Genomic DNA, 27,556 nt, shown 5'->3' with positions numbered 1-27,556 from the left:
ACCATTTTCAAGGCACTTGATTCAATACATCATCTTGAATTACCCAAACATTCAGATGATAGAATAACAGAGTGGGGATCAGGCCCTGGAGGTCATCTAGTCCAATCCCCTGCTCAATCAGGAGACCGTATACAATTTCTGACAAGTGGCTGTCAAGTCTCTTCTTGAAAACCTCCAGTGATGGAACACCCACAATTTCTGAAGGCAAGCTGTTCCGTTGATAGATTGTTCTTGCTATCAGAAAATTTCTCCTTATTTCTAGGTTGAATCTCTCCTTGATCATTTTCCCTCCATTGTTCCTTGCCTGGCCTTCAGGTTCTTTGGAAATAAGTTGTCCTCCTCCACTTTGTGACAAACCCTCATATTTGAAATACTGCTATCAATTTGCCTCTGGTCCTTCTTTGCACTAGACTAGCCATGCCCAGTTTTGACTGAATGCCCAGTATTTAATTTTAAGCAATTATTAAATCTAAAGCAATCCTCCTGTTTTCACATAGAAAGAGTAATATAGAAAATGTTGTTGTTGTTAGCTGCGAAGTTGTGTCCAACCCATCGCGACCACATGGACAATGTTCCTCCAGGCCTTCCTGTCCTCTACCATCTTCTGGAGTGCATTTAAGCTCACGCCTACTGCTTCAGTGACTGCATCCAGCCACCTCATTCTCTGTCGTCCCCTTCTTCTATTGCCCTCCATCTTTCCCAGCATTAGGCTCTTCTCCAGTGAGTCCTTCCTTCTCATTAGGTGGCCAAAGTATTTGAGTTTCCCCTTCAAGATCTGCCCTTCTAAAGAGCAGTCAGGGTTGATCCCCTCTAGGACTCACTGGTTTGGTCGCCTTGCAGTCCCAAGGACTCACAGGAGTCTTCTCCAGCACCATAGTTCATAGGCTTCAATTCTTTGGTGCTCAGCCTTTCTTATGGTCCAGCTTTCACTGCCATACATTGCAACTGGGAAGACCATAGCCTTGACTATACACACTTTTGTTGACAGGGTGATGTGTCTGCTTTTTAGTGTGCTGTCTAGATTTGCCATGGCTTTCCTCCCCAGGAGCAAGCATCTTTTAATTACTTGGCTGTACTCCTCGTCTGAGGTGATCTTGGAGCCCAGGAAAATAAAATCTGTCACTACCTCCATTTCTTCCCCATCTATTTGCCAGGAATTGAGAGGGCCGGATGCCATGATCTTGGTTTTCTTAATGTTAAGTTTCATCTCAACTTTTGCACTCTCCTTCTTCACCCGCAACAAGAGGATCTTTATTTCTTCTTCACTTTCTGCCATTTTGTACAGTAGAGGTGACAAATAGATTTAAGGAATTAGATCTGATAGACAGAGTGCCTGAAGAACTATGCACAGAGGTTCGCAACACTGTAGAACAGGTAGCAACCAAAGCCATCCCAAAGAAAAAGAAATGCAAGAAAGCAAAATGGCTGTCTGAGGAAGCTTTGCAAATAGCTGAGGAAAGGAGGGAAGCAAAAGGCAAAGGAGAAAAAGAAAGATACGCCCAATTGAATGCAGAATTCCAGAGAATAGCTAGAAGAGATAAGAATGTCTTATTAAATGAACAGTGCAAAGAAATAGGAGAAAACAATAGAATAGGGAGGACCAGAGATCTCTTCAAGAAAATTGGAGAGATGAAGGGAATGTTCAATGCAAAAATGGGCATGATAAAGGACCAAAATGGCAGGGACCTACCACAGGCAGAAGAGATTAAGAAGAGGTGGCAAAATTACACAGAAGAACTATACAAGAATGAGCTTAACATCCCTGATAATCACAATGAGGTGGTCACTGACCTCGAGCCAGACATCCTAGAATGTGAAGTGAAGTGGGCCTTAGAAAAGCTGAGCAACAACAAAGCTAGTGGAGGTGACAATATTCCAGCTGAGCTATTCAAAATCTTAAAAGACGAGACTTCCGCTGGCGGCGCGGCGCCGAAGACAGCCTCCCCTGGCTGCCCGCGGCTCAGCTGTTTGTTTTTTCGCCCGAAACAGCGTTGATCAGCTGTTCGGGCGAAATTGAAGCCCCCTCCTCGGGAGAAGAGGAGGGGGTGAGGCCCCAGGTAGGGGTAGAGTTCTCCGAGGCCGCCTGAGCTTTGAGCTTGGGCGGCTGAAGGATCGAACTCCCCCGAAGCCTGGGTTGCTCCCAGCTGGCCGTCGTCTCTGCTCCGAACTTCCTGGAGCAGAGCCAGGCGTCTGCGAACCATCCCTGCCTGAAGAAAGGACTATGATTTAAAGGAGCAGGCAGAGCGGTACAAGAGGAAAAGGTGAAGAGATGAAGAGGATTATTTTATTTTACTCTCAAGCTTGATGGACTATGCTTAAAACTTAAAGTGAAAGTGCGTCACAATTGTAAGTAAAAGATGGCGGCTAAACCTCCCCCTAGAACTTTTCGGAGTGCTGGAAATTCTCCGGTGCAACAACAATCATTACTGCAGGCGTTGCATTCTCCTGATGTATTGACATCGAAGGATCTTGAAAAACATACCCAGTTAATTTTGGAGTCAATGGGTGTTAAATTTGCACAGATGGAGGAGAAATTGGAGAATGGTCAAGAAGTTTTGGTTCTAAAAGAAATTCCTCCAAAGATTTTAAAGAGAAGGAAGGACTTTATATTTCTTGTGCAAGAGCTCAAGCAAAGAGATATAAGGTTCAGATGGGAGATCCCAGCTGGGTTGAGCTTCATGTATGATGGCAAAAGGTACTGTTTGGGTACTGTGAAGCAAGCGCATGATTTTTACAACAATGTTTTAAAAGCAACCCCATCAACACTTCTGGAAGCTGCAGAGGGATCTGGAGAAGGAGAACATCAAGAGGATGAAGATGGACAGATAGACGAGAAGGGTACAGGAGGAGATCAAGCTGCAACTCTTTTGGATGATCCTAGAGAACAGAGGGTGACGCGTGCTGCCTTAAAACGCTCAAAAAAGATTAAAAAATAAGACCAGTAGAAATCTATGGAACTTCCACAATATACTTATAGTCAAGTGGTAGTTGTGTTTTTAAGAGTTTTGGGATGATATGTATGGTAACAGAATGTTCAATTTGGAATTAATGGACAATTTACTACAGAGGAAGAGGAAGAAAGTTTTGTGGGTTAATGCGGGTTAATTTGTGTAAGAACTATCTATTATAGCCTATTTTGGCTAGAGAGTTTAATAGGGATAGGTGCTTGTGATGTGTAAGTGAGAATATGTCTAGGTAATAGTGAATTGTGGAAGAACATAGATGGGAATGATGCTAGTTTTCTTTTATTTTAGTTCTTTATACATATTTAGTATTGTTAAGGATTGGTTTACTCTATATAAGCTAGAGAGTGATGGATTTTAGAGTTTATAATTGTTAGTATATGATTGTTTATGATTGCTTTTTAGATATATACCTTGTATTTTGCTCTGGGAAGTCGGGGGGGGGAGGGGGGGAGGAGGGGAAGTAGAGGGGTGGGAGGCAGGGGAGGGAGGAGGGAGAGGGGGAGGGGGGGAGATAGGGGGGAGGTAGGGAGGGGAGGAGGGAGGGGGAAGGGGGGTTTTTCAAAGGAAAATTGTATTTTAAAACTTTTCAATAAAAAAAAAAATCTTAAAAGACGATGCAGCAAAAATGCTAGACTCAATTTGCCAGCAAATCTGGAAAACTCAACAGTGGCCACAGGATTGGAAAAGATCAGTTTACATTCCAATTCCATAGAAAGGCAGTGCCAAAGAATGTTCAAACTATTGCACCATTGCACTCATTTCTCATGCTAGTAAAGTTATGCTTAAAATCCTACAAGCTAGACTCCAGCAGCATGTGGATTGAGAACTACCAGAAGTACAGGCAGGATTTCGAAGAGGCAGAGGAACTAGAGATCAAATTGCCAACATATGCTGGATCATGGAGAAAGCTAGAGAGTTCCAGAAAAACATCTACTTCTGCTTCATTGACTATGCTAAAGCCATTGATTGTGTGGATCACAACAAACTGTGGCAACTTCTTAAAGAGATGGGTGTACCAGACCATCTTATTTGTCTCTTGAGAAACCTATATGTGGACCAAGAAGCAACAGTAAGAACTGGACACGGAACCACTGATTGGTTCCAAATTGGGAAAGGTGTCCGGCAAGGCTGTATACTGTCACCCTGCCTATTTAAAGTATATGCAGAGCACATCATGAGAAAGGCAGGGCTAGATGAATCAAAAATTGGAATTAAGATTGCTGGAAGAAATATCAACAACCTAGGATATGCAGATGATACCACTCTAATGGCAAAAAGTGAAGAAGAACTAAAGAGCCTCTTGTTGCAGGTGAAGAAGGAGAGTGCAAAAGTTGGGTTGAAACTTAACATTAAGAAAACCAAGATCATGGCATCCCGCCCTCTCAATTCCTGGCAAATAGATGGGGAAGGAATGGGGGTAGTGACAGATTTTATTTTCCTGGGCTCCAAGATCATTGCAGATGGAGACTGTAGCCAAGAAATTAAAAGACGCTTGCTCCTGGGAAGGAAAGCCATGGCAAATCTAGACAGCACACTAAACAGCAGAGATATCACCCTGCCAACAAAAGTGCGTATAGTCAAGGCTATGGTCTTCCCAGTTGCAATGTATGGCAGTGAAAGTTGGACCATAAAAAAGGCTGAACACCAAAAAATTGAGGCCTTTGAACTGTGGTGCTGGAAAAGACTCCTGCGAGTCCCTTGGACTGCAAGGCAACCAAACCAGTGATCAACCCTGACTGCTCTTTAGAAGGCCAGATCCTGAAGCTAAAACTCAAATACTTTGGCCACCTAATGAGAAGGAAAGACTCACTGGAGAAGAGCCTAATGCTGGGAAAGATGGAGGACAATAGAAGAAGGGGACGACAGAGAATGAGGTGGCTGGATGGAGTCACTGAATCAGTAGGCGTGAGCTTAAATGGACTCCAGAAGATGGTAGAAGACAGGAAGGCCTGGAGGAACATTGTCCATAGGGTCGCGATGGGTTGGACACGACTTCGCAGCTAACAACAACAACAATTTGTACAATGTTGTGAACCTCTGTCCATAGTTCTTCAGGCACTCTGTCTATCAGATCTAATTCCTTAAATCTATTTGTCACCTCTACTGTATATTCAACAGGGATATGATTCAGTTCATATCTGAGTGGCCTAGTGCTTTTCCCTACTTTCTTCAGTTTAAGCCTAAACTTTGCAACAAGAAGCTCATGGTCTTTGCCACAGTCAGCTCCTGGTCTTGTTTTTACTGACTGTATAGAGCTTCTCCTTCTTTGGCTGCAGAGCACATAGTCAATCTGATTTCTGTGTTGACCGTCTGGTGATGTCCATGTGTAGAGCTGTCTCTTGAGTTGTTGGAAAAGAGTGTTTGCTATGACCATCATATTCTCTTGACAAAATTCTATCAGCCTGTGCCCTGCTTCATTTTGTACTCCAAGGCCAAACTTGCCAGTTATTCTGGTTATCTTTTAGCTTCCTACTTTAGCATTCCAATCCCCCATCATGATAAGGACATCATTTTTTGGTGTTAGTTCTATAAGGTGGTGTAGGGCTTCATAGAACTGGTCAATTTCATCCTCTTCAGCACCAGTGGTTGGGGTATAGACTTGGACTACTGTGATATTGAATGGTTTGCCTTGGATTTGATCTGAGATCATTCTGTCATTTTGGGGATTGTATCCCACTATTGCTTTTCCTATTTTTTTATTGACTATGAAGGCTACTCCATTTCTTCTGAGGGATTCTTGCCTGCAGTAGTATACCTGATGGTCATCTGAATTAAATTCACCCATTCCTATCCATTTTAGTTCGCTGATTCCTAAGATGTCGATGTTCAGTCTTGTCATCTCTTGTTTGACCACATCCAGCTTTCCTTGATTCATGGATCTCACATTCCAGGTTCCTATGGAGAAAAAATCTTTACAGCATCGGACTTTCCTTTCACCACCAGATACATCTACAGCTAAGCGTCCTTTTGGCTTTGGCCCAGTCGCTTCATTCTTTCTGGCGCTACTAGTATTAGCCCTCTGCTCTTCCCCAGTAGCATATTGGATGCCTTCCGACCTGAGGGGCTCATCTTCCAGCATCATATCATTTTGCCTTTTGGTACTGTCCATAGGGTTTTCATGGCAAAGATACTGGAGTGGGTTGCCATTTCCTTCTCCAGTGGATCACGTTTTGTCAGAACTCTCTGCTATGACCTGTCTGTCTTGGGTGGCCCTGCACGGCATAGCTCATAGCTTCATTGAACTATGCAAGCCCCTTCGCCACGACAAGGCAGTAATCTATGAAGGGGATTGAAAATGTAGAGGATCTTCAAACATTATTTGCATTAATAGTGTTTAAGATTGTTTTATATGACTGATGCAATTGTCACTGTTATCATCTACAGTATGTAGCTTGTTATGACAATCTGAAAAAGCTGTACAGCTTTGACTATTATTTTCTCTTCCATGTCTCATCAGCTCATTTATGGCTCCACTCCACTGATGAATGATAAAACTCCAGGCCTTTCTTTTTACCAGATGGTTCCACCAGAAGCCCTTCAACATGCAGGGATGGTCTCACTGCTCCTGCATTTTAACTGGACCTGGGTTGGGCTCCTTGCAGTGGATAGTGAACATGGAGAAGAGATTTTTCGAAATGTGGTTCCACTTTTTTCCAAAAAAGGAATATGTTATTCTTTTATTGAAAAGCTCCCAAAATATAATGATGTAAGTGGATTGCCTGGTATGGTTGATCAGGCAGTAAAAGTATACGAGCTTATCATGGACAATAAAAATAACGTGACAATTGTCTTTGGAGAATCTACCACCACGGGGACTTTGAGATGGTTCACATATCTACCAACTTTTGAAAAGGTGACAAGTAAACCAAAAGGAATTGTATGGATACTGAATGCCCAGATTGAGTTTACTTCATCAGCATTTCAACGCAATTGGGACACAGAAATAATCAATGGTGCTCTTTCTTTCACAATGCAAACAGTTGACCTACCAGAGTTTAAATCATTTCTCAAGAAAAAAAATCCCTTCAACTCCAAGGAAGATGGATTTATCGATCTATTCTGGCAAGATGTTTTTTCCTGTGTTTTGCCTGATATAGTTACGAGTGATGTGCCTGAGGATATTTGTAATGGGACAGAGAATTTAGAGACCCTTGCTGGACCTCTTTTTGAAATGAAAATGACTGGTCACAGCTACAGCATCTATAATGCTATTCACTCTTTAGCTTATGCTTTACATGCCATGTCCTCCTCAAAATATCAAAGAAGAGGTATGACAGACAGAATAGGAGGGGAGATCCATAAAAAAGACTTTTGGCAGGTAATGGACCCAATGTCCTTATTTGGTTGCATAGCAAGAGTACTTGTATAATGGCAGAGTTGATCCCCATTTCCTTAATTCCTGTCCCTCACAAATCTCACATGGATCTGTATTTGTATGTGTAACTGTTTGACTCTGAATATCATGCAGATTTTAATTTATTGGATCTTGTTGTTTTTATTTTAAGTAGCATTCAAATGATAAAAGAGTGGTTAGCAAAATCTTAGTGGGATCCATTATCTTCCATCTCTCCTGTCATACTAATTTTCTTCAAATAATCCTTATAAATTATACTCTCAACTCTTCTTCTTTTAATTCTAGTAAAAAGAGAAGTAACATACATAGAATGCAACTATATATCCAGTTGTGTCTTCTGAAAATTACCATCATGAAAAGCAATATTTTAACTCTTCCAAAACTCTTGCGTTTTCCTTTTGATTTAGCTCCATTACTTTCTGAGAAGTGTATCTTTTAACAACAGTGCTGGAAAGCTTATTTCATTTGATCAGAATGGGATAGTAAAAGGTGGATTTGATGTTATCAACTGGATTTTTTTCCCAAACCAATCATTTATTCGAGTGAAAGTTGGAAATATAGATCACTTAAGTCCTTCAGATGAATTATTACCCATCAATGATGAAAACATTATGTGGCACAAATGGTTTAATCAGGTAATACTGAATTTTATTTATTGGTTGAATAATTCGTTGATTTTATTTACTTCCAGTAAAAATATTATGTACAGATGTTGTTTATATATTTATTTGATTTCTAATTCATAATATGAATTATATTTTTCTCTATTCAAAAATTTGATTTCATTTAGTAAATATTAGGAGAGTTAAGCAAGCTTTGTATGTGATTTTTTTCTTACAACTTGCAGTTGGGTGACTTTTAATTAATAATAATTCCATATTAAAGTGAATTGTCCTAGATCAGATCTTGTGACAACAGAAATCTCAATCAATAGAAAAATCAGACAAGGTTACACTTTTATGTCACTATGCTTTAATTTGCATGTAATTCTATAGGTTTCATACCTGAAGAGTATAGCCATCAGATTATTTCTTTCAGATTAAAGCACAACAAAAGGGTTGACAATCAATAAGCAAAATAAATTAAAGGCATGACTTAAGCGAAAACATAATTCTCTGTAGCTAAATCTAGTTTTCATCTATACCATTCACTTTATTTTTCTGTTTCTTTCTTTTTTGCATTTTGTATTTGCTTCTACCACATCCATAGACCAATTCATATACTGCCTTTTCTTCTTTAAATTTCTCAACTCCCTGTTTCTGAGGATCTCATCAATTCTATCCAATACAAGTTTTCCATCATCCAGATGCTTTCAATTCATTATTTCTTTAGGTGTTTGAAATGAAATTCAATCCTCATTTATTTTCTCACTATAGATCAATCATGGACAATATATTCTCTGAGAAATTTAGAAATTCGTGTATTATTGGATAATTTTCCATCTAGAAGTAAATGCTAATTGCAGAAGTAACTACATTACTATGGTCAGTTCATTGTTTTAATGGAATAGGTAACGATAAATAAGTGCCTAAGTATGGATTGACAAATAGATATCTCTTAACTAAACTTTCCCCCCTTTTTGAGAAGTCAAATCTATTTTTTAAAACCAGCAGAATGTCTTGAAAAGAAATACAACAGATCACTTTCATTGGCCTACTCTGATGCATTGCATGTCAAACTGAACATTATTACCGACATCTCAGGAAATACTACAACAAAACTCATTGAAATTTGTTGCTGTTGTTATTCAATAATCTCAACTAATTCCATTATGTGTGAAGCAATAATATTCTCCAGGGTCTTTTAAGTACTGAAAGAGGACACAATGAGTTTATGACACAATATATGTTGTAATAATATAGCTGAGAAATAAACTAATTTGTCTACCTATAAGCTTTATCATAACAAGTAGGCTATTTTTTTGTATAAATTTCAATAGTTTTTGTAGGGTTAGGAATAAGGTGGGGTTGGGGTTGGGGTTAGGATTTGGGTTAGGGTTAGGATTAGGGTTGGGTTTGGGGTTTTTCCAAATAACATTCTCAATATTTAGCAAACAGCATAATGTCAACTTCTGATTTTCATCTTTTAAAACTTCTAGTTTCTGGTCAACCTTGGTTGATTTATCTTCTATTTTTTGGATTCTTTGTTGATGTTCTGTAACCATCTGTTTAAAATGTTCAAATTGAGAGTCCATATTGTTAATTCTTTTATTCATTTTATCAAAATCACTTTTTAACTCCTCATGGTTTCTCATTGTGACCTCCATGTGAATAGCGATTGCCTTTTGAATTGCTTAAAGGATTACCTGAGTTTCCTTTTGGAAGTTATTAGCCTTTTGAAGCATTGTATCAATTGATCTCTGATAAACTGGACTTGCTGAAGCTGAAGAGGGAGCAAAAGATCCTTTGTTTCCAACTTTAGATAGGTTGGAGGCACTCATCTTTATCTTTAAATCATACTTTGTAATCCACCAAGTAAATCAAAATTTATAATCCAATAGGCTCCTAACAAATAGGAGAGGTAAATAATAAAAATAGTAAATGGTAAAAAAAAGAGCAAAAGGGAAAAAAGAAAAAGAAAATATACCAAAATTTGTAATCCAAAGTATTCTGTTTGAAGTGATTTCTTATTATTAACTCTTTCAAAACAGCTTGTAAAAATTCTAGGTCAAGCTGTATTTGTAATCCAGGGAAGTCCAATGACTTCAAACACAGTTTTTATTTATAATTGTAATTCATTCTGTAGGACAGGGCAATCCAAAAAGAGTCTTTTCTTTTTCAGCCACAATCTTCAGGACTATAAATTCCAAGGACAGCAAAATGTTTAAACTATAAGCTATGTCTGGGCATACAGCCAAGTTTTAAGACTCCAGTCAAAACAACTACTTAAGATAAAGAAAAGAGAAAAAAAATACAAAATTAAATGTAGTTCTCAGTTTTGCCAGTAGGTGTCATTAGATGTCCATTTCCACTATACTTTTAAAAAGTTTAAAAAGTTAAAACAAATGGTTTCCAAACAAACAAAAATTTAAAAAAAGTTTTATAAATCCAAAGGTTTCCCCAATTTAGGCTTCTTTTATGCCCCAGTTATCTTCACAGTATTATTATAAGTCAGTTTTAATTCCCCCAAAGCTTAAACCACAGCTTATAGTTCAGGAGGGAGGGGTAAAGAAAAAAAGCCCCCCCCCCCCAAAGCTTGGGGATTTCTTGCTTTGGAATGCTTTTTCCCAGAACCTGTATTTTCACTTGTAGAGAGAAAAGGATAGTAGTCTCCCCCGGATCAGCTGTTTTGCCTTCTGCTTTTAAAATTTGTTATCTCCAACAATCAGCTGCTTCTGGCAGATCACATGGGTGCAGTCAGCCTTTCTTCCTGCTGGTCCCGAGGGCTCCTTTAGATCAAGCAGGCCAGCTACCACTGGCCTGCGATCTGCAAAGTTTCACCCTTTGACCAGTCGCCTCTAGGGGGCAACTTTGGGTCCTATTGGACTCTCTCGGGCCTGGGGAAGGGAGCTTCATTCCCCAGGGCCCATCTTGCAGCAATGTCCTCAGGTAGGCTATTCTGATATGCCTTTACTACTTTATCATCAGATGTTGAATTGACTGCTTAACTTTAAAAGTTCTATACTTGTTTTGAAAATGCCTACAATTGGTTATTAAATTTTCTAATTGGACAAGCAGTTTCAAAATCCCTCCTCCAGACATTCTTTTCCTCTTTTATTTTTAGGTGCAACCTATTTCTGCATGCAGTCAGAGTTGTTTTCTTGGTTTTAGCAAAAAAGTGAAGGAAGGGAAACCATTTTGCTGCTATGATTGCATCCCTTGTCCAGAAGGGAGAGTTTCAACTGAGATTGGTAATCTAAGTTCTTCATTATTATAACCTAAATTTATATAAATCTACTTTCATCTGAACTGTGGTTTATCTGAGTCTTGGTGGCATAGTGGTTAGAATGCAGTACTGCAGCCTAATTCTGCTCACATTGCCAGGAGTTTGATTTCTTCAATCCTGACCAACTCAAGGTTGACTCAGCCTTCCATTCTTCCAAGGTCGGTAAATGAGGACCCAGATTGTTGGGGGCAATATGCTGACTCTGTAAACTGCTTGGAGAGGGCTGTAAAGCACTGTGAAGTGGTATATAAGTCTAAGTGGTATTTAAATATGGTATATAGAAATTACAAATTTTATGAGGTAAACTAATAGATTTAATTCACCATATACATTAACCTAACCCATTCCACAATTACATACATCTAAATGAAGAGGAATAAAGGAGATTCATATTGGAAACATCAAATAAGACATAGCATTATTTATTTGAGGCAACCTTGAAGGAAAAATAAGAAATATAAATTTTAATAGTCAGAATATATATGGTAATATTTGTTTTAAAACAAGATATTTTTACTTTAATAAAGCAAAGGGACATATTACTATAGATTTAGCCTGACTTTGGTTTCATATTTTCTCTCTTATTTATTTGCTTACATAAAATCTAAATTTAATTCTTAATAAAATCTAAAAAATGTGTGTATTTTGAAATCAGCCAAATGAAGGTGGCTCCTGTGAGCACTGAAGGCTTTCCATATCAAAATCTTAAAAGTTTAAGTTTCCCTTAGAATTATAATAATAGCACACTGATGAATTTATGATTTGCATGTTAAATTAATATTACATCTCTGTTTCTTTCAGACAGCAGTGAATGTTCTAAATGCAAAGAGAAAACCTATCCCAACAAGAAAAAGGACTTCTGTTTACCCAAAATAATTAGTTTTTTGTCTTATGAAGAACCTTTAGGGTTCAGTTTAGCCTCTTTTGCACTTTCCTTTTCTTTGACCACAATTCTTGTGCTAAGTGTATTTATGAGAAACCACAACACTCCCATAGTCAAAGCTAACAACCGGGACTTGACCTACACTCTCCTCATCTCCCTCCTGCTCTGCTTCCTTTCAGCGCTACTATTTATTGGCCAGCCTGGAAAAGTGACCTGTCTTCTCCGGCAAACAACTTTTGGAATGGTCTTCTCAGTGGCTGTTTCTTCTATTTTAGCAAAAACCATCACAGTGGTTCTGGCTTTCATGGCCACCCAGCCAGGATCTAGCATGAGAAAATGGGTGGGGAAAAAGTTAACCAATTCCATTGTTGTTTCCTGCTCCCTGATCCAAGCAAGCATCTGTATTTTGTGGCTGGCAATGGCTCCCCCTTTCCCAGATGTTGATATGATCTCAGTCACTGAAGAAATTATCCTGCAGTGTAATGAAGGCTCTGTGACTATGTTTTATTGTGTCCTTGGCTATATGGGTTTCCTGGCTCTTGTCAGTTTCACAACAGCTTTTCTTGCCAGGAAGTTACCTGACAGTTTCAATGAAGCCAAGTTCATCACCTTTAGCATGTTGGTCTTTTGCAGTGTTTGGTTGTCCTTTGTCCCAGCATACCTGAGTTCCAAAGGGAAATACATGGTGGCTGTGGAGATTTTCTCTATTTTAGCATCTGGTGCTGGGCTTCTATTTTGCATTTTTTCCCCAAAATGTTATATCGTTGTGTTCAGAGCTGAACTGAACAACAGGGACCAACTAATAAGAAGGAAAGACTGATGGAAATAAGTGCTTTGTCCTTTGTCAAAGTTTAAAATCTAGATTTCTTTCTAGGCACTGTAAAATATTTACAAAAATGTCTCTCTTAGCTTCTGATTTATATAAATTTATATAAATGTGATCTCCTTTTGCAACCTTCTGACAAACAAAGTCAAGGGGGAAGCCAGATTCACTTAATAACCATGTTACTAACTTAACAACTACAGTAATTCACTTATCAACAAAGCCAATAAAGGTCATAAAGGTCTAATATTATATCAACATTAAAAGTGCCCTAATAATATTTTTATTAGATTAAAAGTCATGTCTGACCCATCATGACCCCATGGACAACATTCCTCCAGGCCTTCCTGTCCTCTACCATCTTCTGGAGTGCATTTAAGCTCATGCCTACTGCTTCAGTGACTCTATCCAGCCACCTCATTCTCTGTCGTCCCTTTCTTCTATTGCCCTCGATCTTTCCCAGCATTAGGCTCTTCTCCAGTGAGTCCTTCTTTCTCATTAGGTGGCCAAAGTATTTGAGTTTTAGCTTCAGGATCTGGCCTTCTAAAGAGCAGTCAGGGTTGATCTCCTCTAGGACTGACCGGTTTGATAGCCTTGCTGTCCAAGGGACTCACGGGAGTCTTCTTCAGCACCATAGTTCAAAGGGCTCAATTCTTTGGCGCTCAGCCTTTCTTATGGTTCAACTTTCACTGCCATACATTGCAACTGGGAAGACCATAGCCTTGACTATACGCACTTTTGTTGACAGGGTGATGTCTCTGTTTTTTAGTGTGCTGTCTAGATTTGCCATAGCTTTCCACCCCAGGAGCAAGCGTCTTTTAATTTCTTGGCTGCAGTCCCCATCTGCGGTGATCTTGGAGCCCAGGAAAATAACTGGATCTTGGAGCCCAGGAAAATAACTGCAACTGGAGATCCTAGCAAATACTTAATTCTAATGGTAGTAGGTATTCTATGATTTTTGTGGCAGGTAAGACAGTTCAACTTGTTTGGGCAGAATTGAATAAGAAATGAGCATATATCTGAGTTTTTATAAGACATTGGTGATTTGAAAAGATGGTGATTATTTATAAAAAATGTAGTCCACCTTTCATTGAGAAAGCAGTGCCAATGTAGGGAAAAGAATTAATTTCTAACAGAGAATAAAAATGACTACTCAGAATAAAAGGAGTTTGTGGAGTGTGTGAGTGTATTTTTAGTCAAACTCTAAGCAGTGATTCTAAATGAATGATGTGTGACTTAATTCCCTTAATTCTTATCTTGATTTTTTTATATATCAAACTAGTTCTTACAGTATACTGTTGAGCATAAAAGTCGTAAATGCTTATATACAAATACTCAAACCTTGTGGAACAAACAGGGTGAACTAGAAGCAAAAGTACACAAGGGAGGGCATGACACAATTGAAATAACAAACCTGGTGGGACAAAACCCATGAATGGAATGAACTGATGGATGGATACAAATTGCTCAAAAGAAACAGGTCTACAAAAAGAGGTGGGGGAGTTGCACTATATGTAAGAGAACACTACATGTAAGAGAAAAAATGTATGTAGGAAGCATACCGCAGTAGTAATGGAGACTTCAACTATCCAGATATCAACTGGGTGACAAACTCTGCAACAAGCGAGAGATCAAACAGATTCCTAACCAATCTAGCTGACAACTTTGTCATCCAAAAGGTGGAGGAGGGAACTAGATTTAAAGCCATACTGGACTTAATTCTAACTAATAGAGAAGACGTATAGAGGGAGTTGAAGTTCCCAGAACCTTGGGCAAAAGTGACCACATCATACTGGAATTTAATATAATGCAAACACTAGCAACAGAAAACAATCCAATCAATGTCTCGAACTACAAAAGAGCTGACTTTATCAAACTCAGAGAGAACCTAGGAAAGTTTATTTATTTATTTATTTATTTATTTATTTATTTTATTGTATTTATATACCGCCCTTTCCCGAAGGACTCAGGGCGGTTTACAGGGTGATTAAAAACAAAAAATACAAGAGTTAAAAACAATTTTAAAAAATTATATCAATCCCTGAACAAATAAAAACCCCAATTAAAATTAAAATTAAGATTCTCAGCCTGGGCCAGAGAGCTCAAAGAGCCAGGTCTTCAGGTCCCGGCGGAATGAATGGAGGTCGGGGGCAGTCCTAAGCTCCACTGGCAGCTGGTTCCAGAGGGCAGGCGCACCCACTGAGAAGGCCCTCCCCCTGGGTGTTATCCGCCGGCAATCTTTTACCGGCGGCACCCTGAGAAGACCCTCCCTTTGGGAGTACACTGGACGAAGGGAGCTCGATGCCGGCAGCAGGTGTTCCCTCAGATATCCCGGACCCTCGCCATTTAGGGCTTTATAGGTCATCACCAGCACCTTGAATCTCACACGGAGGGCAACCAGAAGCCAATGCAGCTCGTGGAGTAGAGGTGTTACATGGGAGTATTGGGAAACCCCCATCACAACTTGCGTGGCCGCATTCTGCACCAGCTGAAGCCTCCAAGTGGTCCTGAAGGGCAGCCCCATGTAGAGAGCGTTGCAGTAGTCTAAACGGGAGGTCACGAGCGCATGAGTGACTGTGCGTAGGGCATCTTGGTCCAGGTAGGGTCGCAACTGGTGCACCAGGCGAACCTGGGCAAAAGCCCCCCTGGTCACGGCTCCTATATGGTCTTCAAAATTGAGCCGTGAATCCAAGAGGATGCCCAAGATCTGAACCCTATCAACGGGGGGTAACATCTTACCCCCCATTGTTAAAGGTGGAATAGTCTGGTTAACCCGAGATGCCGATATGCACAGCCACTCAGTCTTGGCAGGATTGAGACGAAGCCTGTTTCTCCCCATCCAGACCTGGACTGCCTCCAGGCAACGGGACATCACTGCAAGGGCATCGCTGGGTTGGTTCAGGGTGGAAAGAAAAAGTTGGGTATCATCAGTGTACTGATGATACCCCACCCCAAAACCACAAATGATCTCACCCAGCGGCTTCATATAGATGTTGAACAGGAGGGGAGAGAGAACCGACCCCTGAGGAACTCCACAAATAAGAGGCCTCGGGGTAGATCTCTGCCCTCTCATCAACACCGACTGCGAGCGGCCCAGGAGATAGGAGGAGAACCACCGTAAAATGGTGCCTCCCACTCCCAACCCCCTGAGACGCTGCAGTAGGATACCATGGTCGATGGTATCAAAAGCCGCTGAGAGATCTAATAGGAGCAGGATAGAGAAATAACCCCTGTCCTGGGCCCGCCAGAGATCATTCACCAGCACGACCAATGCCGTCTCCGTGCTGTATCCGGGCCTGAAACCCGATTGGTACAGGTCCAGATAATCAGTTTCCTCCAGGAACAGAGGAAGCTGATGCGCCACCACACTCTCAACAACCTTCGCCAAAAAGCGAAGGTTGGAGACTGGACGATAGTTATTTAAAACAGCTGGGTCCAGGACAGGCTTTTTGAGGAGGGGTCTCACCACCGCCTCCTTCAAGGCGGCAGGAAAGACACACTCCTTCAAAGAAGCAGTTATTAATGCCTGGAACCAGCCTCGTGTCTCCTCCCGGGCCGCATAAACTAGCCAGGAGGGGCACGGATCCAACAAACAAGTGGTGGTGCTCAGCCTCCCCATGATCCTGTCCACATCATCAGGGGAAACAGGATCGAACTCAGTCCAGATAACATGCTCAAGACCATCCGATTCCTCCATGTCAGACTCTGCCCAGTCAGAGTCCAGACCGGCCCGGATCTGAGCGATTTTGTCCACCAGATGATGACTAAACTCCTCGGCTTGTCCCTGTAAGGGATCCTCCCTCACCTCCTGATTAAGGAGGGAGCAAGTCACCCTAAACAGGGCAGCAGTAATTAGACTTCGCCATCCTCATCGCCACAAGATAAGACCTTATAAAGGTTCTTAACTGCAATCGATCAGATTCGGATCGGCTGGACCTCCAACTGCTCTCTAGACCCCGTCTCTGACGCTTCATCTCCCGGAGCTCCGCAGAGAACCATGGAGCCCAACGGGATCTGCGCCAGGTCAGAGGTTGCAAGGGTACACACAGTCAAGTGCCCCGGCGGCCGCCCTTTCCCAGGCATCCACCAAGGCATCGACTGGGCTGTGGGTGAGGGCGATGGGTATAGACCCAAGCACCATCTGGAACCGTTCCGGGTCCATTAGGTGCCTGGGGCGGAACCACCTGGTCGGTTCCACAGCCCAGCAGCGGGGGGTGGCATAACGGAAGACCAGCCACAGGAGATGGTGATCTGACCATGACAGGGGAACAATGGTTGGTGAACCCCCTCCCAGATCATCCAACCACTGTCCAGACAGGAACACCAGGTCGAGAGTGTGAGCCCCCACATGAGTCAGGCCCTGAATCACTTGGATCAAGCCCATGGCCGTCATGGAAGCCATGAACTCCCGAGCTAACTCAGATGGCCCTCCCAGTGAAGGCAAGTTGAAGTCCCCCAGAACTATAAGCCTGGGGAACTGCACCGCCAACCCTGAGAGGGTGTCAAGCAGCTCGAGCAGGGCTGTTGCCACACAGCTGGGTGCCAGGTATGTGAGCAACAAGCCCAACTGAGCCCTAGGGCCACATCTCAGGAGGAGGGACTCACTCCCGGCCATCTGGACAATGGTGGTCTCCCGCGGGCATAAAGTCTCCCGGACAACCACCACCACCCCACCACCCCTACCCTGAGCCCGTGGCTGGTGTAGCACACGGAAACCTGGAGGGCATAACTCGGTCAGAGGAACCCCTCCCTCCGAGCCCAACCAAGTCTCCGTGATGCACACCAGATTCGCACATGGATGAAAATCCTAAAGGGGAAAAGAAGTGTGGGAAACTCTGAAAAATGTGATCATAAAAGCCCATACCAGCACAATACCACTGAAAAAGAAAGACAAGAAATTCAAGAAGAAACCAGAATAGCTGCACAAAGATCTCTTTGAAAAACTGAAAGACAAAAAGGAAAAATACAAAAAATGGAAAGATGGACACATAACTAAGGCCAATTATTAGCAGACAGCCAGAACATGCAAGTAATTCCACTGATTAATTGTTCTGTCAGGAAATTTCTCCTTAGTTCTAGGTTGCTTCTCTCCTTGATTAGTTTCCATCCATTGCTTCTTGTCTTGCTTTCAGGTGCTTTGGAGAATATCTTGACTCCCTCTTCTTTGTGGCAACCCCTGAGATATTGGAACACTGCTTGTCCTCTTCATTAAACTAGACATACCCAATTCCAGCAACCATAATTAATATGTTTTACATTCCAGTCCACTGATCATCTTCATTGCTTTTCTCTGTACTCTGTACTCTTTTTCTGTACTCTGTACTCTTTTTCACATCATGGTGACTAAAACTGGATCTTACCAAGTCTTTATAAAGTGATATTAACCTTATAATTTCACGATCTTGATTCTATCCCTCTGTTAAAGCAGCCTAGAACTGTGTTGGGTTTTTTGGCAGCTGTAGGATACTGCTGGCTTATATATAGGTGATTGTCCACTAGGACCCCAAGAGTCCACTAGGACTCTAGAAGGAGTACAGAGTACAGAGAAGAGTAACAAAGATGATTAGGAGACTGGAGGCTAAAACATATAAGGAACGGCTGCTGGAATTGTGTATGTCTAGTTTAATGAAGAGAAGGACAAGCAGAGTGTTCCAATGTCTCGTGGGCTGCCACAAAGAAGAGGGAGCCAAGCTATTCTCCAAAGCACCTGAAGGCAGGACAAGAAGCAATGGATGGAAACTAATCAAGGAGAGAAGCAACCTAGAACTAAGGAGAAACTTCCTGACAGTTAGAACAATTAACCAGTGAAACAACCTGCCTCCAGAAGCGGTGAATTCTCCAACACTGGAAGTTTTTAAGAAGAGACTGGACAGCCATTTGTCCAAAATGGTATAGAGTTTCCTGCCTGAGCAGGGGATTGGACTAGATGAGCTCCTATCCCTTCCAACTTTATTATTATTATCCCTCTCACAGCTACCACTATTGAGCTAGGAAACCACCTATATTCTACCTGTGCATTTGGTTTTTCTTGCCTGAGTGCAGAACCATATTTTTTCACCATTGAATTTCATTTTGTTAGATAGCACCCAATGTTCAAGTCTGTCAAGATCCTTCTGTATCATCTTTTACCTGAGTAAGAGGGGAAAAAACTTTTCAACTCAGGAAAACATTGCTTCTCCAGCAGTTCCATAAGGAATCAAACTTTGATAACTTAAATTCTTGTTTGTCTATCTTAATGATTGTGTTTAATTCTGCTGCTTTTCCGAATCCCTGTGGATTTCAGTGAACCTTATAATTAAGACTGATGAAGAGTGTTATTTTCCCATACTATTCCCAAAGTCCACGATTCAGACTTCAGAAACCACCATTCAAGACCAGATACTATTAATTGCAGAAATGCTAATGTGCTATAGAAGCAAAAGAGTTTTTTGATATCCAGAGCATGGATATCATTTTACTGATCTTGCTGCTAGTGCTGCTTCCTCACATAGTCTGCAAGTCTCGTAGGTGCAGCATCACCCATCCATACTCTTCATATCATAAGTACCAACAACTAGGAGATTTCATTGTTGGTGGCATTGCTTCGCAGACTGGCATCATCCCAAAAGAAGTCATCTTCACTAAAACACCCTCACCAGTATTGCCAGGAGAGTTTGTGTAAGAAACTGGATAATTGCTTCATTTTTCAATCAGTTTGGGCACTTCTTTAAGCAAAATGAGCAATGTTGTCTTAATACAATACTTTGCCTGGGTGATAGTAAGATGCTGAGGAAAGATCATCTGAGGAAGAATATATTATGGCAGATATTCAGAATTTTAAAGCAGCATTCCTGAAATTCAGGAAACCACCACCACCTCCCTCCTCCAAAGTGTAGCCTTTGACTGTCATAATTCTTTGAAATATCTAGCCAGCTGAGAAACCCTGGGAATTGAATCCATTCCTGCAGAGAACCCACATTGGGGAAAGCTGGTTTCAAGACTACTGTAACTTCTTTCTATTTCACTTTCACTATCTTCCTTTCAGTGTTTTTCACCTGCCAAATCACTTTATTAAGCCAGTTTTATCCTTGACAACCTTCCTTCCACTTCATGCATGGTCTTGATCATGTTTGGTCTGTTACGCTTTTATTTTGCAGTTTTTGTGGTAATTTCTTCTTCAATGAAACATTAAACATTAAAACATTGTAATTTTCCTGTTCTTTCAAAGAATGATCAATAAATTTATCTCCTTCATCCTTTAAATGTTAAAAATAGTCACTGTTTTATTTGTATAGCTTTCATCTAAGTAACAATGTTTAAAATTGATTTCAGTTCTATCACAAATCTATTACTTTACAAAATAAGTAAACTTGCCATTATATAATCTCATCTCTATCATTTTGTAAATCAAGAATAATCCAGACATTTGTATTAAGGATATCTGTATTTGTCTGAATACTAAAGTAAACATGAATGTGAATTTGCATAGTCTTTTCAAAATTATGTACATTGGGCAAATTTGCAAGTAAAAAAATATTTGGACAAATGCATATAAAAATACTATACAGAATTCTAAGGTTATTTTTAATTTAGAATCTGAGAATAGTTTGGAATTGGATACCATGACCTACAAAAAAAGAAACTTTTTGAAGAATCTAAAATTCACATATTTCCCTTCCCTAATGTGCATGGTGGAAAAAAAATCCAAATATAGTAGGCAAGGTTTGTGCAAAAATGTAAATCATCTCCATGCATTTTAACAGTAAATGCAGGTAGCTATGAGTTGACAAGGTCAGAAAAATGGTGCAGCCAGCCTGCTGAATTCCTCTTTAAAATACAAAAGCTGGTCAACGTGGAATGGCCTTCTGATATATGGAATGCAACTTTCATTGTAGCTTAATTCCTAAGAATTACCAGCACATCCTGGCTATGGCATTTGCAGTTAAGGAGATCAATGAAAACCCACAGATCTTACCCAATCTCACCTTAGGTGTCTGCATCTATGACAGTTGTGATAATGCCCAAAAAACGTACCAGGCCACCCTGCAACTTCTATCATCAATGGAGGAATTGGTCCCCAACTATGTATGTAACATCCAGAATGATATAGTAGCTGTTATTGGAGGACTGGATGCACAAATTTCTCTTCATGTGGCAACTATTTTGGATACCTATAAGAAACCACAGGTGAGATATATTTATCTATCTGCATGCCAAGTTAACATAATTTTTATTTTTAAAAAAATATTTTGAATATTGTATTGCATTCCAGTCCTACACTGCACTACAAAGTCCTGGAATGGAAAAAAAGGATTTATCCCTGCAAATCCAAGAGTCACATTCTTGTAAATATCACTACTTAGTTTCAATCCTCCATCCATTTACAGTGCATTTTGTAAGTGGAATGCATATCTTTGAAGATATCCTAGAAATGGTGTTATGTACTTTTAGATATTTCATAACCATTTTTTTTTGTTTTTGTATTCTACCTCTTATACAGTCAGATTGGTTTATTGTACTTCTAGTTAATTAAAGAAGTCAACCATGGCTTGTTGCATCAAAGATAATGCATTGCATCTGACAGTTATATTCTGTGTTTAAGTTTGATCTTAATTATCATTTCATCAAGGCAAATCTATTGATTGGGAGAGCATGATAAATAAATAATATATAGCTCTGCTGAACATTTTTTGGTGGTTTTTTTTAGTCAAGGTGCCAAGCTTTTCAATATTATTAATTAGCACTAATAGCATTAATATTAATTAGCACTAAAGTGCAAATTTGCCAGATTTAATCTTAGGTTCAAGATTTAGTGATTGCCAGTATCAATTTAAATTTGCAAGATTAATAAGAGATATATGTTGCATCTCTTATACTATTGGGAAACATGTATGAACTGAGTTTGGGAAAGAATTGGGCTTCTGAATACTATTTTGAGTCCCTCCTACCCACCAACCATCCATCACAAAAAAAGTTCAGGAAAAGGAATTAGGGCAATGTATGTCTTGGGGAGGGGGACGTGGTGGCTCAGTGGGTTAGGACGCTGAGCTTGACAATCAGAAGGTCGGCAGTTTGGCGGGTCGAATTCCGAGTGCCGCGTAACAGAGTGAGCGCCTGTTACTCGTCCCAGCTTCTGCCAACCTAGCAATTAGAAAGCATGTAAAAATGCAAGTAGAAAAATAGGGACCACTATGGTGGAAAGGTAACAGCGTTCCGTGCACCTTTGGCATCTAGTCATGCTGGCCACATGACCACGGAGATGTCCTCGGTCAAGCGCTGGCTCTTCGGCTTTGAAATGGAGATGAGCACCGGCCCCTAGAGTTGGAAATGACTAGCACGCATGTGCAGGGGAACCTTTACCTTTATGTCTTGGGGAGGGATTTTAAATTCTTTGTTCAAGCTCAGTATAATTTCAACTTTTTATTCAAACCTCAGACTTGTTCATAAAATTCATTATTTGAAAAACTGTCCTATAATAATATTTTTAAAACCTTTCCAATATATTTTCATGGAACAGACATTTGTAGATTTTTCTTGTCTAATTCCTTTGCAGCTTCTCTGACCCATGATTTGAACAATTGTTAACTGTAATTGTAATTATTCTTTTTTGTGCATACTATAATTAACAAGAGTTTAGAATTCAGCTTTTTTAAATAAAGTTTTATTTTATTTTCACTTGTGACATTTGTTATCTTCCAAAAAGGGAGAGAAGGGCTGAATTCTCTACATAGAATTCTTCTATAGTAATTGCCAGGAGACTACACAATTGGAATTACTTTTACCTTTTTGTGTTTTGATGTTTTAATTGTCAGAAAAGAAGTATAAGGTGTGATAATGTATCTGTGTCATGCATCAGAGTTAGGGGATGGTCAACAGGTAATGTATCCCTGGGATATTTTTACAAAAAAAGTATATTACTTATAGTGGAGGTTATTTCTTCAAGTGTTCTTATATGTAAAATGTTTAAGATACAACAAAGTCAGAAAATCCAAGGAATACACACACACACACACACACAGAGAGAGAGAGAGAGAGAGAGAGAGAGAGAGAGAGAGAGAGAGAGAGAGAGAGAGAGAGAGAGAGAGAGAGAGAATCCCACATTTGAAATCTCTTCAAATTACTCCAAAGGAACATAAGTGAATTTTATACATTAAATCACTTCAGTGATTCAATTCAGTTTAAAGGAATGGTTCAAATGACCCATAGGATTTATGCAGAAATGAAGCATATAGTAAATTTAGTAAAACGACAAACATCATTTCAAGTAGCAATGTTGAAATTGTTATATATACCAACATGAACACCAACATGACTCCAGCTAGGAAATGGCCATACACCAAAGAAATAAATAGTATGAGTTTGCTAATATAATCTATGCAGATTGTGATAATAGTTGAAAGTACTATATACATGTGTCCATTATTTTTATCCACTTCTATCTAGCTGATTTATGGATTCCCTCCCCTTATGAATGATAAAACTCCAGGCCTTCCTTTCTACCAGATGGTTCCCCCAGAACCACTTCAATATGCAGGAATTGTCTCACTGCTCCTGCATTTCAGATGGATCTGGATTGGGTTTCTTATCATGGACAATGATCATGGAGAAAAAATGGCACAAACTATGATTCCACTTCTTTCGAAAAAGGGTTTTTGTTATTCTTTTATTGAAAGAATCCCAAAATTTAGTGATATTACTAAACTTGATGGTATGCTTCAGCAGGGGGTAAAAGTATATGAACATATCATGAGTAGTAAAGCTAATGCATTTGTGATTTATGGAGAATCTTTCTCTATGATGTTCTTGAGGTGGTTACAATATATGCCAAAGCTGGAACCAGTGAAAAGTAAACCAAAAGGTATTGTGTGGATAATGACAGCCCAGATGGAATTCACTTCATCAGCTTTTCAACTCCATTGGGATACAGATATAATCCATGGTGCCCTCTCCTTGTCAATGCACTCTGCTGAGCTACCAGAATTCAAATCATTTATTCAGGAAAAAAATCCCTACAGTGCAAAGGAAGATGGGTTTATCAGTCTCTTCTGGCAAGAAGCCTTCAGCTGTGTTTTTCCTAATATGGCAATGAGTGATGTGTCTGACAATATTTGCAATGGAACAGAGGATCTGAAGAGCCTTCCTGGATCTCTTTTTGAAATGAAAATGACTGGTCATAGTTACAGCAGTTACAATGCTCTGTATGCTATAGCTAATGCCTTACATGCTCTGTCCTCTTTTAAACATAAACACAAAGTTATGGCAGAGAGAAAAGGAGGGAGGATACATAATCAAGGCTTCTGGCAGGTAATGGCACCACCCTCATCTGATAGAGCATCATGTACGCAGGTGTGATGGCAAAACTACAATAGGTCTGAATTTCAGTAGTTTTCCCATCTCTTAGCAATGTAACAAAAGCTCAGAATTTTATCAGAATTCCTTTTAATTATTATTGAAAAGACGATATAAATACAATACTGTACACTGATTTGTGCTGGGCACTTTTCCGTGTTTAGGATTTTAATAGTGTATCTATTAATATGATTATAATAAACACATGTTTAACTCTAGAATTTAGATATTTTGGGGTGTAATAGAATCAGATTACTTTTCTATTAACCACCATTCTGAGTTTGTGGTAAACTTAAGGGAATAGTAGTAATTCATTCTTTTGTTTCTTCCCTAATGCACACCAATCTGGCTTCTCCCACTGAGCCTTATAAATGATTTCCAGTCAGAGAGAGAGAGAAGTCTAGAAAGTTCTTTTTTGGTTAACTTCAAAAGAAAATACCATCATGAAGAGGAAAATGTTCTCAAAACTGGCATTTAATTTTTTGCTCTAGATCAATTATTTTCTGAGGGGCGTTTCTTTTAACAACAGCGCTGGAGATCTGGTATTTTTTGATCAGAATGGAATAGTAGCAGCTGGATTTGATATCATCAACTGGCTTGCCTTCCCAAACAAATCATTTTTTCGTGTGAAAGTTGGGAAGGTGAATCACTTGGCTCCTCCAGATGAACTTTTAACCATTGATGAAAAGGTCATTACGTGGCACAGTTGGTTTAACCAGGTAGGATCTAATTATCAGCCTAATAATCAGATCTAATTATCATGATTTTGAATTATGTGTCTCTATTATGATATGGAAATTCGTCATGTTCAACAGTCTCTTGAAAAAGTAGGTAAATTAATTTTAGTATATGAATTTATAGAATAATTGCTCCTCTGATCTACAAATGTCTACTCTAATTGCCAGGGTTTTCTCTTTATTATGTAAAAAGTGTTGGAAGACTATGACTCTAGATGATGAACAACAATTAAAATTAATCATAAAAAGAACAAGAAACATAACACATCACAGACAAGGGTAGCACATCTGTCAATATCCATAATTTTGTAAAGATGGATTTATATTAAAGTCCTGATCCAATGCCAAAAACCATTTCTGACAGTTCACAGAAAGCCATCAGGTCACTTACTGTCTATTCTACAATTCTACGATATTGAGAATGCTTGCTTCCTAGGATTCTTTGCTGGAAAGGAAAATATTTAGGTCATGTGGAAAATTAAAAATTCAGATACTTTTACATTTCCTAAATTAAACTTTAGGGAAAAGTGAACTTCCCTCATGAAAGAGAATTCACATTAGTGGATACTACTTGTTGTTTGTATACATGTTAACTATCATTTCTGTTTTCTCTCTTATTTCATTTATTGTGAAAACTGTCCTTAATATTTATGTTTTGCTGAGATGTAATTTCTGTACCATGGTTTCTTGATAACTCCAGTTCCGGTAGAATTAGATGGTAAAGAAAAAGGATATAACTAAATTGTTCACTGTATTAGTTATTCTCCTTTTAAATTTTATAGAAATATATTTGGAGAGGCACATTTACTTATCAGGGAAGTTGCTGCTATTTCACATTTCTTAGAACATATTTACTGTACTTGCTAGAATCAGGAAATTCCCTTTCATAAGGAATGGGTTTTGTTTCTTTCTAGTCAAGTCTGGTAGCAATTTAGTGGGGTTAAACAATCCAGGACTGTTGACAATTGGGATTGAAAAATTCAGAGTTGTTGAAAATGGTCACCTCTAACATCAGAAATTGGTCATCAAATCAAAAGGTCACATACCCGTATGTGAAATGGGTGGTTATATAATATAAAACATAAAATGGATAGGTATTGTGAACCCCAAGAAATAATCAAATTAATGATTTTTTTTATTTAATCTCAAAAAGTCTAGCTTGTCATAATCTTGATGACTCCATTGATCGGATAAATTAGGAATTATGTGGTACTTGTGCTTAACCCTCTACTCTTTGCAAATGATACCATCACCCGTTGGGGCAAAGTAGAGAGATATAGCATTGATAGTTCTCTTATAAATCAGATATGCCTGTAAACTACTTCTTTTTAATCTGCTAAAAAGTGCAATTAATCATTATGCTAAAATTTTAAGTAAGGAATTGATGATGGGAAATTCATAGAAGACTGCAAATATTATTAATGCAACAGCATTAATATGCTACAAAATTTAGAAAGCAATGTGCTGCATTTCTTAATCTAAAAAGTATATTTGATTTAATTTCTAGAGAGAAGTTTTTGCATAAATTTATTCATTACATCCAGTGGCCACTATCTTCTTTTATTAATACACATAATGAATTAAAATCCCAATTTAAAATGAAATGTAGAATATCAAATCATGCAAGGGTAAATATTTCTGTAGTTGAATACAATTTTCCTAGTTTCTGTGAATGGATGCATACAATTTAACAGGGTTCTTTGAAGTCCAGGAAAAAAACAGAATGGTATTTTGAATGCATATATGCAAATTGATAAGGATCAGAAATAGACTTATTGTCTCAGAGAGACATTTTGAACAGGTCAAGTAAACATCTTGCTGTTGATTCATAAAGCATTGCTTTTTTGTTGAGGGCTTACATTGCCTCTTTCAATTCTATGATTCTTATAATCTTCCCCAAATGGATATATGGAAAAGCTGAGAAGCTTACCTATTAGTTATGGATTGCAGTTATTCAAACTTACATTTCCAAAGGAACAAAAACCTATATATTTTTAGACAAAGACATACTTTATTGTAGATGAAAATACATTTAGATGTGAACATTTGGGAGAAAATAATTCACAACTCACAATTTCAAGGCAACTTGTCACCTTAGTACACAGAGTGAAGATATGCAAAAGTGAAATGGCTACGAAATAGAGCAGTTTATCCATCTGTAACAATAATTTCTAGTGTATCAACTAAGTCATCTTGAGTAGGCCCTTTGAACTTAAATTGGTGTCAAATTGTAGCTTTTCTTGTATCATTCTCCAATGTAAAACATTCCTCTTTCATTTTAGGTGAGACCTCTTTCTGTGTGCAGTGATAGTTGCTATCCTGGTTTCAGCAAAAAAGTGAAGGAAGGAGAGCCATTTTGCTGCTATGACTGCATTCCCTGCCCAGAAGGGACAATTTCAACTGAGAATGGTAATCCTCTCCCATTTGTTCAAAATAAATTCAGGCAATAAAAGAATATTGTAATGTAACAAGTAGATTTTTTAGAAAGCATTTTTAAGATGTGAGGATTAAAAACTTCTATTTACCAGAATGTCAAGCTGTCTCAATGCATTAACAACAGAGATTACCTAATTTTGTATC

At 39.2% G+C, this 27,556-nt stretch overlaps 1 protein-coding gene across 1 annotated transcript in view; it reads left to right on the top strand.

Moving 5' to 3' along the window:
* The window catches only part of LOC310650011 (vomeronasal type-2 receptor 26-like), a gene marked incomplete at both ends in the record, with an annotated part of 34,178 nt that overhangs the window by 3,947 nt on the left and 2,675 nt on the right, over positions 1 to 27,556 (top strand). The window contains 7 exons of the mRNA XM_083378846.1: positions 6,424 to 7,284; positions 7,728 to 7,955; positions 19,351 to 19,568; positions 20,786 to 21,077; positions 23,334 to 24,194; positions 24,731 to 24,958; positions 27,259 to 27,385. Coding sequence (XP_083234972.1) covers positions 6,424 to 7,284; positions 7,728 to 7,955; positions 19,351 to 19,568; positions 20,786 to 21,077; positions 23,334 to 24,194; positions 24,731 to 24,958; positions 27,259 to 27,385 — 2,815 coding nt within the window. The remainder of the gene's footprint in view (positions 1 to 6,423; positions 7,285 to 7,727; positions 7,956 to 19,350; positions 19,569 to 20,785; positions 21,078 to 23,333; positions 24,195 to 24,730; positions 24,959 to 27,258; positions 27,386 to 27,556) is intronic.

Source organism: Vipera ursinii (assembly GCF_947247035.1).
Source record: "Vipera ursinii genome assembly, chromosome: Z".
NCBI lineage: Eukaryota > Metazoa > Chordata > Lepidosauria > Squamata > Viperidae > Vipera > Vipera ursinii.
The sequence above is the reverse complement of the archived record's forward strand: the minus strand, read 5'-3'. Positions and strand labels throughout refer to the sequence as shown.